The following is a 15,037-nucleotide window of genomic DNA, read 5'->3' as shown; positions in this document are numbered from 1 at the left end:
CCCTGCAGACCCTTATCCGAGCATGCAGGTCAGGAAAAAAGGGGGGCCCTCCTGAACTATACCAGGCCACATGCCCTCAACATGAGGGGCGGGTGCTTTGGGGGGGGCATCAAAACTGACTCCCCCCCCCCCCCCCTACAGGTGAAATATGACTTGGATTAATGCTTTAACAAAGCTCTCCCCCCCCCCCCCCTCCCGTGTGTCCCTTCCCTTCACGCACGCGTATTCGTCTCCCGTCCCGCTCGCCGTCTCCATCCGCCACCTCCCAATTACTGCAAGATTTACGGCAATTTTAGTCACTGTTGCCGTAAAAAAATAAATAAAAAAAAAATCTTTCCATCTCGAAATTTTATATCCATCCGCCCGCCGAACGCTCCTCGATAAATCAGGGCGCAGCGCGTTCCATTAAAGCCTTTATTGTCAGGCGGCCCGCATGCGGTTAAATGGTAACGTTCGCTTCGCCGCGATCGTCTCCCATTAAACTCCTTTTATTTTATTTATTTTTATTTGCCGCATTTGTCACTTTTATCTCCTTTTTTTTGTTCATATTTATCTTCCTGTTAAAAAAAAGGTACAAAATGTCCGCATTTGTTTCCCGCCGTACGCAACGGCCGCGCGCGTCTGTCGGTGACGGGTCCTTCGGGGGGGGGGGGGGGGGTTCTGGACAATTGTAGTCTGTTGTTCTCTGTACAGCGCTGCAGTATATGTCAGAGCTATATAATTGTATATTAATAGTGTGACTGTGTGGGGGGAGGGGACATTGGAGTGTAAGCTCCTCTGTACAGAGACTGATGTGACTGGCTCTGTACAGCGCTGCGGTATATGTCAGAGCTATATAGATGTATAATAATAATAGTGTGCGATTTTTTTTTTTTTTTTTTTTTTTTTTTTTTTTCGGTCTCGGCTCGGCCTGTTTTTTTTTTGGTGATTTTATTTTCTGACAAGCGAGAAGCTGCCCGTGGGGGACGCAGATTTCAGGATTGTGTAATACTGGAAAAGGGGAAGTGTCCAAAGATTCTGAAATATAAAATCCTTTTAATGTTCCTTTTTTGTTGACTGCAGACTCTGGAGCTGTGAGATTGTCACATTTTAGACAGAGGGGAAATTAGAGTGTAAGCTCTTCTGGTACAGAGACGGATGTGACTGGCTCAGTATTCTCTGTACCTGGTGAGCCTGCTCTCTGATTGTGAATTGCTACATATGTCCCATAGCTGAGATATCAGAGATAAGGACTGCACTTACCAGAGATGTCTTGACACGGTATATGTCAGAGCTATATAAATGTATAATAATAAGTGACTGTAGGGGGGACATTAGAGTGTAAGCTCCTCTGGTACAGAGACTCATGTGGCTGTCTTAGTATTCTCTGTACCTGGTGAGCCTGCTCTCTGATTGTGAATTGCTACATATGTCCCATAGCTGAGATATCAGAGATAAGGACTGCACTTACCAGAGGGGTCTTGACACGGTATATGTCAGAGTTATATAAATGTATAATAGTGTGTGACTGTGGGGGGGAGGGTACATTAGAGTGTAAGCTCCTCTGGTACCGAGACTGATGTGATTGTTGGGGGAGGGGACATTAGAGTGTAAGCTCCTCTGGTACAAAAACTGATGTGATTGGCTCAGCGATCTCTGTACAGCGCTCTGGTATATGTCAGAGCTATATAAATGTATAATAATAATGGTGTGTGACTGTGGGGGGAGGGGAGATTAGAGTGTAAGCTCCTCTGGTACAGAGACTGATGTGATTTGCTCAGTGTTCTCTGTACAGCGCTGCGGTATAGGTCAGAGCTATATAAATGTATTTGAATAATAAATTCAAGTTTCCTGAAGCTGACGCGTTTTTCCTGATCTCAGTTCTCCAAGTCCATGGTGCTGGATGTGTACAGCGAATATGTCAATAACTTCACCAACGCCATGAACCTGATCAAGAGAGCCTGTCTGACCAAACCGGCCTTTCTGGAGTTCCTGAGGGTGAGATGAGGGTTTGGGATGATAAGAATCTAGTAATAACAATAATAATTATATATATTATAATAAAATAATTTTAAGATTTTTATTAAAAAAAAATTGTGTGTGTGATAGAGATTATATATATATATATATATATATATATATATATATATATATATATATATATATAATTTAGTAATAAAAAAGGAGATTACGTGTGTGTATATATGTGTGTGTATATATATATATATATATATATATATATATATATATATATAAAATTACATTTAAAATTCTGTATATTTAGAAAATATGTATATTTTTAAAAAGATAGTGATTTTTTTATATATATATGTATAATATTATTTTATAAAAAAAAATCACTATCTTTTTTTAAATATACATATTTTATAAATATACAGAATTTTAAATATAATTTTATATATATAAGTGTTTATATATCTCTATCTTTTTTTTTAAATATATATATATTATAAATATACAATTTTGTTGTTGTTGTTGTTGTTGTTGTTGTTGTTGTTGTTGTTGTTATTATTATGTTATTTTTTTTATCTGGTACTCCAAATTAGAGATGGCCAGCAAGGTGAAGCGGGGGTTCCTTTTTATAAACGTATTGTATTTATGTATTTTTCAGAAAAAACAAGCAGCGAGTCCGGACCGGGTGACGCTCTACGGGCTGATGGTAAAACCCATCCAGCGGTTTCCCCAGTTCATTCTCCTCCTGCAGGTAATGCATGCCCATCCCCCCAGAATCTTCTGGGCCCCTGCCACACTGCATGCCCACCCCCCACAATCCTCTGCGCCCCTGCCACACTGCATGCCCACCCCCCACAATCCTCTGCGCCCCTGCCACACTGCATGCCCACCCCCCACAATCCTCTGGGCCCTTGACATCCTGCATTGCATGCCCACCCCCCACAATCCTCTGCGCCCCTGCTATACTGCATGCCCATCCCATACAGTGTCCCGGAATGAAACTGACATAGGTCCCAACATGAACCCCTCAGAGCTTAAGATGTGACACCCCCAACTAGTGAAGAACTACAGGTCCTAGAATGAACCTTTAAAATCTATGGGGTCACACCCTTAGATCTCAGGGGCTCATGCTGGGTGTTGTAGTCTTTCAAATTTGGGGGGGGGGGGGTCACATCTTTAGATATCAGGGGTTCATGCTGGGACTTGTAGCCCTTCACTTTTGGGGATGTGACCCCCCCAAAAGTGAAGGACTACAGGTCCCAGCATGACCCCCCCACCCCCAGAGCTAAAAATGTGACGCCCCCAAATAATGAAGAACTACAGGTCCCAGCATAAACCTGTGAAATCTATGGGACCACACCCTTAGAGCTCAGGGGTTCATGCTGGGTGTTGTAGTCCTTCAAATTGGGGGGGGGGGGGTTACATCTTTAGATATCAGGGGTTCATGCTGGGACTTGTAGTCCTTCACTTTTGGGGATGTGACCCCCCCCCCAAAAGTGAAGGACTACAGGTCCCACCATGAACCCCTCAGAGCTGATGAACCAGTGAAATCTATGGGGGTCACAAAAAAAGGTATCAAAATTATCATTTTTTTTAGGAAGGGGGGGGGGGGTCCCTGAATTGGCAGTTTGGAAATGTGGTCACCCTACCCCTGCCGTACTGCATGCCCATCCCCCAGAATCCTCTGGCCACCTGCCATCCAGCATGCCCATCCCCCAGAATCCTCTGGCCCCCTGCCATCCAGCATGCCCATCCTCCAGAATCCTCTGGCCCCCTGCCACCCAGCAAGCCCATCCCCTAGAATCCTCTGGTCCCCTGCCATCCAGCATACCCATCCCCCAGAATCCTCTGATCCCCTGCCACCAAGCATGCCCATCCCCCAGGATCCTCCAGGCCCCTGCCACCCTGCATGCCCATCCCCCAGAATCCTCTGGTCCCCTGCCACCCAGCATGCCCATCCCCCAGGATCCTCCGGGCCCCTGCCACCCAGCATGCCCATCCCCCAGGATCCTCCGGGCCCCTGCCACCCAGCATGCCCATCCCCCAGAATCCTCCGGGCCCCTGCCACCCAGCATGCCCATCCCCCAGAATCCTCCGGTCCCCTGCCCTCTCCTCTCTCTCTTACTCTGGGCCCCATGTGTTGGTCATCTCTCTGGCAGGACATGTTGAAGAACACGCCGCGGGGCCACCCGGACCGCCTGTCCCTGCAGTTGGCACTGACCGAGTTGGAGACTCTGGCGGAGAAGCTGAACGAGCAGAAGAGGCTCGCCGACCAGGTGGCAGAAATCCAGCAGCTGTGCAAGAGTATAAATGAGAGGAGCGCCCTCCATAAGGTGAGACCCTCCCCCCCCCCGGGGACACCGGAGACTGACGTTCGGTCTGCTGCAGTTTTTATCTTTTATATGCTCTTTGTTCCATTATTTAAATAATTTATTAGCACAAATTGTGACAAGTTCTCCTTATGCTGATCACTTCTAAATATGAAGTTTCTGGTTATTCCCTTCACATCCATTCTACTTTACTGATGGCTATTTTCCTGTAAATATCCACAATGTCCAGCAGGTGGCAGCAGAGCACTTTGCAGCTCCCATGTTGTTTCCTCTGTGTTGGGATTTCTGTGTTTAGCTCTCCCTCCCTGTCTGTCTGTCTGCAGAGTCTGAGCTCCGGACAGCATCAGCTCCTCGTGTGCGAGACTCTCACCGAGATGGTGTACGGGGACAAAGGACAACTTCTTAAATCCAAGGAACGCAAACTCTTCCTCCTCAACGACGTGCTGGTGTGCGCCAACATTAACTTCAAGTGAGTATATGAAAGTAAGTAGGACGTGGGGGGCCCCTGATTCTATGCGTGGGGGGCCCCTGATTCTATGCGTGGGGGGGCCCCTGACTCTATGCGTGGGGGGGCCCCTGACTCTATGCGTGGGGGGGCCCCTGACTCTATGCGTGGGGGGGCCCCTGATTCTATGCGTGGGGGGCCCCTGATTCTATGCGTGGGGGGCCCCTGATTCTATGCGTGGGGGGGCCCCTGACTCTATGCGTGGGGGGGCCCCTGACCCTATGCGTGGGGGGGCCCCTGACCCTATGCGTGGGGGGGGCCCCTGACTCTATGCGTGGGGGGGCCCCTGACTCTATGCGTGGGGGGGCCCCTGACTCTATGCGTGGGGGGGCCACTGACTCTATGCGTGGGGGGCCCCTGACTCTATGCGTAGGGGGGCCACTGACTCTATGCGTGGGGGGGCCCCTGACTCTATGCGTGGGGGGGCCCCTGACTCTATGCGTGGGGGGGGCCCCTGACTCTATGCGTGGGGGGCCCCTGACTATATATATATATATATATATATATATATATATATATATATATATATATATATATATATATATATATATATAAATAATAAAGTATATATATATAAAAATAATACTATATATATATATATATATATATATATATATATATATATATATATATATATATATATATTATTTTTATTATATATATATATATATATATATATATTATTTTTTATAATATATATATATATATATATATATATATATTATTTTTTATTATATATATATATATATATATATATATATATATATATATATATATATATATATATATATATATATATATATATATAAATATATTAAAAAAAATTATATATTTATTTTTATATATATATATATATTTTTTTTTTTTATTATTATAAACATGTCTTTATTACAAAAATACAAACACTTCAGGAAAACACTAAAATGTGACAACATATAATAGTAAAATGATGGTAGTAAAATATTATTTCCTGAATATAATTATTAATAATAATAAACAATAGTAATACAATCATTATGATAATTATGTAATAGTAAAATAAGGGAGGGCTCCCACCATGCCAACATCCATAGTTGTATGAAAAAAGATTGAGACAATTTAAAAACCTTTTTAAAGAAAAAAAAAGGACTTTTGTAGGCACAACATGAGGCAGAAGGGCCAACGTCTATAAAAAATATAAATGACTTTTATTACAAAAAAATACAATAAAAAGGAAAACGAACACTTGAGGAAAACACTAAAATGTGACAAGCGATATATAATAGTAAAATAATAGTAGTACAATTATTATTTCCTCAAGAATAATAATATTCATCATTTATATACAAAAGTAATAAAATGATTATGAAAATTATATAATAATGGTAATAAAATGATGATGATGATGATGGTAAAATACATATTGCTATTATTATTTTACTATTATCAAAATCATCATTTTATTACTATTACTATTACTATTACTAATAATATACAATAGTAATAAAATAAAGAGAATTCCTATTAATATAATAATAATTTACTATTATCATTTTATTACTATTGTATAATAATAATAATATACAATAGTAAAAAAAGATACTAAAATATTTTTAATAATTACTATTTTTATTACTGTTGTATAATAATAATATTATTATTTTATTATTAATTTTATGTATTTAAATGTTAATAGTCATGATAGTAATAATAAAAGCAGCATAGGTGTGCGCAGCCTATTGCATTAGTGTTTGCACCCCAAAGATCAAACATATTTGCATGTGTATATACAGTATATTGATGGTGTCAGCAGAGCCGTGGACGGTGTCAGTAGTTTTTATTTTAGGAGCCCCATTAGGGAGCTTTCGTTAAATATCAGGGGTCTATTTCTGTGCGTTACTGCACGTTTAACGCAGTATGTTTCTGTGCATCACTGCACGCTTAACGCAGTATATTCCAGTGCGTTACTGCACGTTTAATGCAGCATATTTCTGTGCATTAGTGCACGCTTAATGCAGTATATTTTAGTGCATTACTGCATGTTTAACGCAGTATATTTCTGTGTGTTGCGTGCTATTTAATGCTGTATTTTTCTGTGCGTTAGTGCACGTTTAACGCAATATGTTTCTGTGCATTAGTGCATGTTTAACGCAGTATATTCCAGTGGGTTACTGCACGTTTAACGCAGTATATTTCTGTGTGTTACGTGCCATTTAATGCTGTGTTTTTCTGTGCGTTAGTGCATGTTTGACACAGTATTGTTCGGTGCAATTTGCACCACACAGGGTGATTAGGGTGTGCCTAGGCACACCTTGCGCACGCCTATGAAAAGCAGGCTCATCCTGCACCTTCAAAAACAAACCATCAAAGGTAATACCAAAGATAGAACCAACCTGCTATATTGCAGTTCTGCCACTAGATGTCTCACTACTCTAATCAAAGAGAACCAACAAGTGTTACAACCTGTGTATCTCAGTGGTGAGACACCTAGTGGCAGATTTATAATATAACATAATGCTACACCAATGACAGTGGTGATCAGGATAAATAGGAAGTACCTCCCCAGAGGGGACGCAGACAACAATTTAAAACCTGACGGGGGTTTCCTAATCATTATAGGGCAACCTCCTTATTGAGAATACAGCATGAAGGTTCTCCTCTGTGGTCCTGACCCTCTTTCTTTCTCTCCTTTGACCCAGGGGACAGCCGGACATCGGGAATCTGGTCCCGCTGGGACCTCGCTATGTGCTGAAGTGGAACGCGGCGTTGTTCCAGCTCCACGTGGCAGAATTTGGACAAGAAGGGAATGTGCTGGAGAAAGAGACGGCCACCAGCCAACAGTCCACTAGCAAGAAACAGTCGCCCTCTGCTGGTCAGAGTAAGTCCCCTGCACCTCTCCAAATAGGAGGCCCCCCGGCACGGAGGGCACGTCTCACGCCTATCTCTGTCTCCTCAGATAAGGTGTCCCTGGGGTCCCCTCGGCTGTACCAGGAGCTGCAGGACGTCAAGAAGGATCTGGAGGTGGTGGAGCAGATCACACAGCTCATCAGCACCCTACACGGCTCCTATCAGGTGAGTCCCGTCTCTGGGCCCCTCACTGAACACCGGCTAAAGCCCACATTTGTCTTTAAGGAATCCATACTGAGGAAAAAGAGCTGATATCTTTGGAGATCCTTCAGAAAATGTTGGCTGCCTGGCCGTCTATGGGTCAAGTAGTTTTGGAGTCCGGAAGAGCCTGATTGGGAGCCTTTCACTCTCTGAAATGACATCAAACAATTGTCTCATTTGCCGTTTAGGCCAAGGGTGCTCAACCTGGGGCCCTCCAGCCGAACTACAAGTCCCAGCATGCCTCTGCCTTTGAGAGTCATGCCGGTCATTGTCGGCCTTGCAATGCCTCATGGGATTTGTTGTTCTGCAACACTTGGAGGGCCTCAGGTTGAGCGCCCATGATTTATCCCAAATGCATTGGAGTCCATGTGGTGGGTGGAATTAAAGGGTGTGTACCCCCGACCAATTATATTGTGTGGTGGATATAAATAGGTAGATTCAGGTAGAGTTAGGCCGGCTTATCAGTAGATAAGCCGACCTAACTCAGAATCTACGCCGACTTATGTTTAAGTGTATTCTCAAACAGAGATACGCTTAAACATATCTAAGATACGACGGCTTGCGCCGTCCTATCTTAGATTGCAATATTTCGGATGGCCGCTAGGTGGCGCTTCCATTGCGGTCGGCGTAGAATATGTAAATGAGGAGATACGCCGATTCACGAACGTACGCCCGGCCGACGCAGTACTTTTACGCCATTTACGTTAGAAATAGGCCGCCTAAAGTTAGAGCTTAGCCCTACATGGAATAGTAATGTTAAGTATGGCCGCTGTTCCGGTGTCGAAATTCGAATTTTTTACTTTGTTTGCGTAAGTCGTCCGTGAATCGGGATTTACGCAGTTTATGTCCACGTCAAAATCAATAGGCCCGTGCGGCGTACTTAGCCGCAATGCAAACTGGGAAATGTAGGCGCCCGGCGCATGCGCAGTTCGCGAAAAACGTAAAAAAAAATGTAAGGTCAAGCCCCACATAAAACACGCCCCCCTCAAACACATTTGAATTAGGCGCCCTTACGCCCGCCGATTTAGGCTACGCCGCCGTAACTTAGCAGGTAAGTACATTGTGAATCATGTACTTGCCTGGCTAACTTACGGCGGCGTAGCCTAAACACGCTAAGCTACGCTGCCGCAAGTTTGGGCCAATGTGTCTGAATCTACCTAAAAGTGTACAGTTTTTATAGTATATCCTTATATTTTACATTTTTGTCTCCCTGTATTCTTTTCTTTTACTGCCAGCGTCTCGGCCTTGATGAGAAGGTCAGAGCCACAAAACGCGTTGGCGTTTTATTTATTTTTTAATTCATGTCATGTGCAATAAAGACTCACCGGCCTTGTATTCCCTCTGTTTATTGTTTGCAATTTAATAAAGTTTTGCTTAATTTATGTACAGATATAGTTTAGTATTCTCAGATCTTGGATTTATGCACCTTAAATTTAGTTATAGGTTTCTATATTCCTAGTTTGATAATTATTATTATTATTTTTTTTTTATTATTTATAATATTATAATTAATGTTATTAAGTTTATATTATAAATAATAAACAAAATATATAAAAGTAGATCTATAGAAACCTAGAACTAAATCTAAGGTTCATAAATGCATGATCTGGGAATACTAAACTATATGGGCCAGATTCTCAAACGAGATACGACGGTGTATCTCCTGATACGCCGTCGTATCTCTGAGTTGCGCGGGCATATCTATGCGCCTGATTTATAGAATCAGTTACGCATAGATTTCCCGTAGATCCGATTGGCGTAACTGTGTTACACCGTTGTATCGTAACTGCATATTTACGCTGGCCTCTAGGTGGCGCTTCCGTCGAATTCCACGTCGAGTATGCAAATTAGCTAGATACACGAATTCACGAACGTACGCCCGGCCGACGCAGTACATTTACGCCGTTTGCGTTAGGCTTTTCCACGGCGTATAGTTACCCCTGCTATATGGTGGCGTAAGTGCGGCGTACCAATGTTAAGTATGGCTGTCGTTCCCACGACGAAATTTGAAAATTTTACGTTGTTTGCGTAACTCGTCCGTGAATGGGGCTGGACGTAATTTACGTTCACGTCAAAACCAATGACGTCCTTGCAGCGTATTAGGAGCGATGCACACTGGGAGATTTCCAAGGACGGCACATGCGCCGTTCGTGAAAAACGTCAATCACGTCGGGTCACACAACATTTACATAAAACACGCCCCCCCTGTTCCAAATTTGAATTAGGCGGGCTCACGCCGGCCGATTTACGCTACGCCGCCGCAACTTACGGAGCAAGTGCTTTGAGAATACGGCACTTGCCCGTCTAAGTTGCGGAGGCGTAACGTAAATCAGATACGAGAATCTGGCCCTATCTGTACATTAATTAAAACTTTATTAAAAACAGACATTTTATTTACATTTTGGATACATTTTTAATTCATTTATGTACAGATATATGTTGGTATTCTCAGATCTTGTATTTTTTTTATTTGTTTTTTTATTTTAATATAATTTTATTGTTATTATTTGTATGTGTGTGTGTATGTGTTGATGTGTGTGTGTGTGTAATATATGTGTGTGTGTGTGTGTGTATGTATGTATGTATGTATGTATGTATGTGTGTATATATATGTGTGTGTGATATATATATATATATATAGTTATTTTTATTTTGAGATTTTATCTCCCATTTGATATTTATTTGCATTTTTTTGACAATCTAATTTTCCAGCCCTGATAAAGGGACCGGTGAGCCCCCAAAATGTTTTTATTTTATTTGTTACATTGTATCTCAATAAAGGTCCTGACTGGACTCCTTCAATCCTTGTGGCGTTCCCATCTTCCCATACTTATTCTCCAGACTTTTCCGATTTTAGTATCTATACTACATTCTAATAGCCGGACCACTGAACCTTGTCCATCAAGGAGACCACTCCTCCTCCTACACTCATCCACTCAGAGCCGACCTCCAGGTACGGTTTCTATCGCATAGTTCCGTTGTTCCAGCTTGGATCATCAGTGGGACTATACATATTCCGTACCTGATTGGACGAGGTGGATAGGTAGGATGTTCCAATCTCCCCCCCCCCCCCAAATAAAAATGCAGTCGGCGCTCTCTGGTGTTTTTATTTGCTACAATCAGAAATAATCCTGACTTCTTCCTGAACTCTTCTTCTTTCTCTGTCAGAACCTGAACATGACGGTGGCCCAGGATTGGTGTTTGGGACTTCAGAAGCTCATCCGGCTGAAGGAGGAGGAAATCCAGTCCGCCAACAAGTGTCACCTCCGCCTGCAGCTCCAGATGCCCCGAAAATCAGACAAGTGAGTGGGAGTGACTGGGGGGGGCGGAGTCTTCTGTGATTGGCAGGAGGGGAGGAAGCAGCTGGGTCTGGTTTAGCTATATAGAGGGTGTCCCTAGCATCACCTAGCTCTTTCTTCCCTATCCTGACTGTCATGGCCCCGCCCCTTTCCCCCTTTCCCTCTCATTCATAGGATTTTAATTGGGGGGCGGGGTCTTCTGTGGTTGGAAGGATGGGGGAGGACGCAACTGGGTCTGGTCTATCCATATAGAGGAGTTCCTCCCTAGCCTGACTGTCTTGGCCCCGCCCCTTTCCCTCTCATTCATTGAATTTAAATTTGGGGGCGGAGTCTTCTGTGGTTGGAAGGATGGGGGAGGACGCAACTGGGTCTGGTCTATCCATATAGAGGAGTTCCTCCCTATCCTGACTGTCTTGGCCCCGCCCCTTCCCCTCTCATTCCTTGAATTTAAATTTGGGGGCGGAGTCTTCTGTGGTTGGAAGGATGGGGGAGGATGCAACTGGGTCTGGTCTATCCATATAGAGGGGTTCCTCCCTAGCCTGACTGTCTTGGCCCCGCCCCTTTCCCTCTCATTCATTGAATTTAAATTTGGGTGCGGAGTCTTCTGTGGTTGGAAGGATGAATTTAAATATGGGGGCGGAGTCTTCTGTGGTTGGAAGGATGGGGAGGACGCAACTGGGTCTGGTCTATCCATATAGAGGAGTTCCTCCCTAGCCTGACTATCTTGGCCCCGCCCCTTCCCCCTCTCATTCATTGAATTTAAATTTGAGGGCGGAGTCTTCTGTGGTTGGAAGGATGGGAGGGGTGGAAACAGTTGGGTCCCAGTGATGACCTCACTGTATAGCTACATGGGCTTTCTCCTTTCTCTTTACTATTGGTTAATGAGGCCACCTGAAATAATGAGGAAAGTCAATGGCCAGGAAGCTTGGTTGCTATTTGAATGTCATAGACCCGCCCCCCTGCCTGTGTTCTATATCTGCAAACGATGTAAAAAAAAATCCTAATTTTTGACCCCTCCCTCCAGGTCAGGGCGTCCAATGAGCTTCATGGTCCTTTTCCTCACGCCGAATCCACTGAGCAAGATCTCCTGGGTCAATCGAATGCACCTGGCCAAGATCGGACTGAGTAAGTGTCATAGTGAGGGATCCGCCCCCCTGGGCTATTCTATAACGAGAGGAAACCTGTCAGTCACTCTACAGGAAAAATATTCATCTCCACATTCACCAATCAGATCCGTTTTCCAAAACGTTCCACCTTCATGGGATTTATAAAGCCTTCCTTGAGATCCAGTCAGGGACTTTGCTTAGACATCATTAGTCTGCTGCAGGCAGGAGGAAGCATTTCCTCAGTCTCCCCTCCCCTAGTGATTGTACATTGTAACTTTTGTAGCGCGAGGAGGAAGCATTTCCTTAGTCTTCCCTAGGGTTGCCACCTGTCCGGGATTCACCCGGACAGTCTGGGTTTTAGATGCTGTGTCCAGGTTTCAGTCCACCTGAAATCCGGACACATCAATGGCAGCCCTGCAGCACCAGTCCTCCTATCTCCCTCTCCCCTTCTGTCTGCTTCCAGTGCTTTTAATTATATTGGTGGGGGGGGGGGCTTTAACTGGGGGTACAGACTGGCCTAGGGGGGGAATTATACTGGGGGGCAGACTGACCTGAGGGGAATATACTGGGAGGGACATTATACTGGGGGACAGATGGACCGGGGGATTATACTGGAGGACAGACTGACCTGGGGGAGGATTATACTGGGGGACAGACTGACCTGAGGGAGGATTATATTGGGGGACAGACTGACCTGGGAGGATTATACTGGGGGACAGACTGACCTGGGGGGATTATACTGGGGGACAGACTGACCTGGGGGAGGATTATATTGGGGGACAGACTGACCTGGGGGGGATTATACTGGGGGACAGACTGACCTGGGGGGATTATACTGGGGGACAGACTGACCTGGGGGAGGATTATATTGGGGGACAGACTGACCTGGGGGGGATTATACTGGGGGACAGACTGACCTGGGGGGATTATACTGGGGGACAGACTGACCTTGGGGAGGATTATATTGGGGGACAGACTGACCTGGGGGAGGATTATATTGGGGGACAGACTGACCTGGGGGGGATTATACTGGGGGACAGACTGACCTGGGGGGATTATACTGGGGGACAGACTGACCTGGGGGAGGATTATATTGGGGGACAGACTGACCTGGGGGGATTATACTGGGGGACAGACTGACCTGGGGGGATTATAATGGGGGACAGACTGACCTGGGGGGATTATAATGGGGGACAGACTGACCTAGGGGGGATTATATTGGGGGACAGACTGACCTGGGGGAGGATTATACTGGGGGACATACTGACCTGGGGGGGATTATACTGGGGGACAGACTGACCTGGGGGGGGATTATATTGGGGGACAGACTGACCTGGGGGAGGATTATATTGGGGGACAGACTGACCTGGGGGGGATTATACTGGGGGACAGACTGACCTGGGGGGATTATACGATTATACTGGGGGACAGACTGACCTGGGGGGATTATACTGGGGGACAGGCTGACCTGGGGGAGGATTATATTGGGGGACAGACTGACCTGGGGAGGATTATATTGGGGGACAGACCGACCTGGGGGAGGATTATATTGGGGGACAGACTGACCTGGGGGGGATTATACTGGGGGGACAGACTGACCTGGGGGGGATTATACTGGGGGACAGACTGACCTGGGGGGGATTATACTGGGGGACAGACTGACCTGGGGGGATTATACTGGGGGACAGACTGACCAGGGCCAGGGAAAGTGTAAATCTAAACAAAGGCAGCAGTGGAAAAATATGTACTTCCGGGATGGACTCCACTACATCCGGGGATGGATTCCACCACAGGGCCAGGGAGAATATAAACAAACAAAAGCTGCAGTTACATTGGCTCATATGGACTCCACCAAAACAACCTCCTTCCTTACCCCACCAATCCCTGGCTCAGCAACTTCTATAAGTTCCCAGTTATGCCTGTTTCCGTCTTGGTCAACAGTAAGTGCCGCACACCTACTTCCTGTCTGGAGCCGCATTATTTAGACCCCCCCTCTCAGAGGCGGCTCTCTAATTAGGCGGCCGCGTAAAGGCCTCGCACACACAGGGGCCTCGCGCCCTGCCTAATTTGCCAGTGCTCAATTACTGATGTCGACGCCGGCAGCTCCGCCTACCGTGCTTGGACTCTGTAGCCCAGGGGCTGCCTGATAAATCGGGTACTGCCCCGAGGAACAGCAGCCTCAGCACGGAGTGCCTGCGTCCCGATCCCGTGGCAGCACGTGTGAGGAGCAGGACAGTAGAGGTTTCTTGGTGTCCGAAGCAGCCGGATGACAGGTGCCATCTCTACAGGGCGTGCATGCGGGTGGCATGTCCGTGTGGGACCCGCACCTCCTTGAAAACCGCGTTGGAGAAATCTTGTGCTATCACAGGTACTTTTAGACCGCAGTGTACGGCGCTAGAAGGAAACCTGGAGGAAGCGTAGAGCGCGGTTGTGGTGACTTTTCTCAGAAGTGGCGTATACTGTGGAGGTGAGATGATCCCGGAGTTGAGCCTTCGAGTTGCTGAGAAAAGAACTCCATGGAGAAAGCAATTACTTGTTTTTTAGATTCCTCATCTTCCTAGACTGGAGTAGGCGGCGTATTGTTCCTTGAAGATAGGATTCGGGAGGGGAGAAGGACGGAAGGGGCTCCCTGGGAAGCGGCGGCAAAAAAAAAAGGTTTTCAACTGTGCAAGCACTTTAGCAGCGAGCGAGCGTATTTAGAATAAGAGGAGGTCTGCAGAGAAAAGGCGCCAGCGTTCTGAATAGGTCTCTCCTGCG

At 45.5% G+C, this 15,037-nt stretch overlaps 1 protein-coding gene across 5 annotated transcripts in view; it reads left to right on the top strand.

Moving 5' to 3' along the window:
* The window catches only part of ARHGEF10L (Rho guanine nucleotide exchange factor 10 like), a 94,666-nt gene that overhangs the window by 54,883 nt on the left and 24,746 nt on the right, over positions 1 to 15,037 (top strand). For all 5 annotated transcript variants that reach the window (XM_040327058.1, XM_040327057.1, XM_040327061.1 and 2 more), the window contains 8 exons: positions 1,861 to 1,977; positions 2,612 to 2,704; positions 4,113 to 4,286; positions 4,607 to 4,752; positions 7,467 to 7,645; positions 7,724 to 7,839; positions 11,044 to 11,177; positions 12,199 to 12,299. In XM_040327058.1, the coding sequence (XP_040182992.1) occupies positions 1,861 to 1,977; positions 2,612 to 2,704; positions 4,113 to 4,286; positions 4,607 to 4,752; positions 7,467 to 7,645; positions 7,724 to 7,839; positions 11,044 to 11,177; positions 12,199 to 12,299 (1,060 nt within the window). The remainder of the gene's footprint in view (positions 1 to 1,860; positions 1,978 to 2,611; positions 2,705 to 4,112; positions 4,287 to 4,606; positions 4,753 to 7,466; positions 7,646 to 7,723; positions 7,840 to 11,043; positions 11,178 to 12,198; positions 12,300 to 15,037) is intronic.

The sequence above is a fragment of the Rana temporaria genome, chromosome 10 (assembly GCF_905171775.1).
Source record: "Rana temporaria chromosome 10, aRanTem1.1, whole genome shotgun sequence".
NCBI lineage: Eukaryota > Metazoa > Chordata > Amphibia > Anura > Ranidae > Rana > Rana temporaria.
This window is presented reverse-complemented; position numbering and strand designations above follow the sequence as displayed.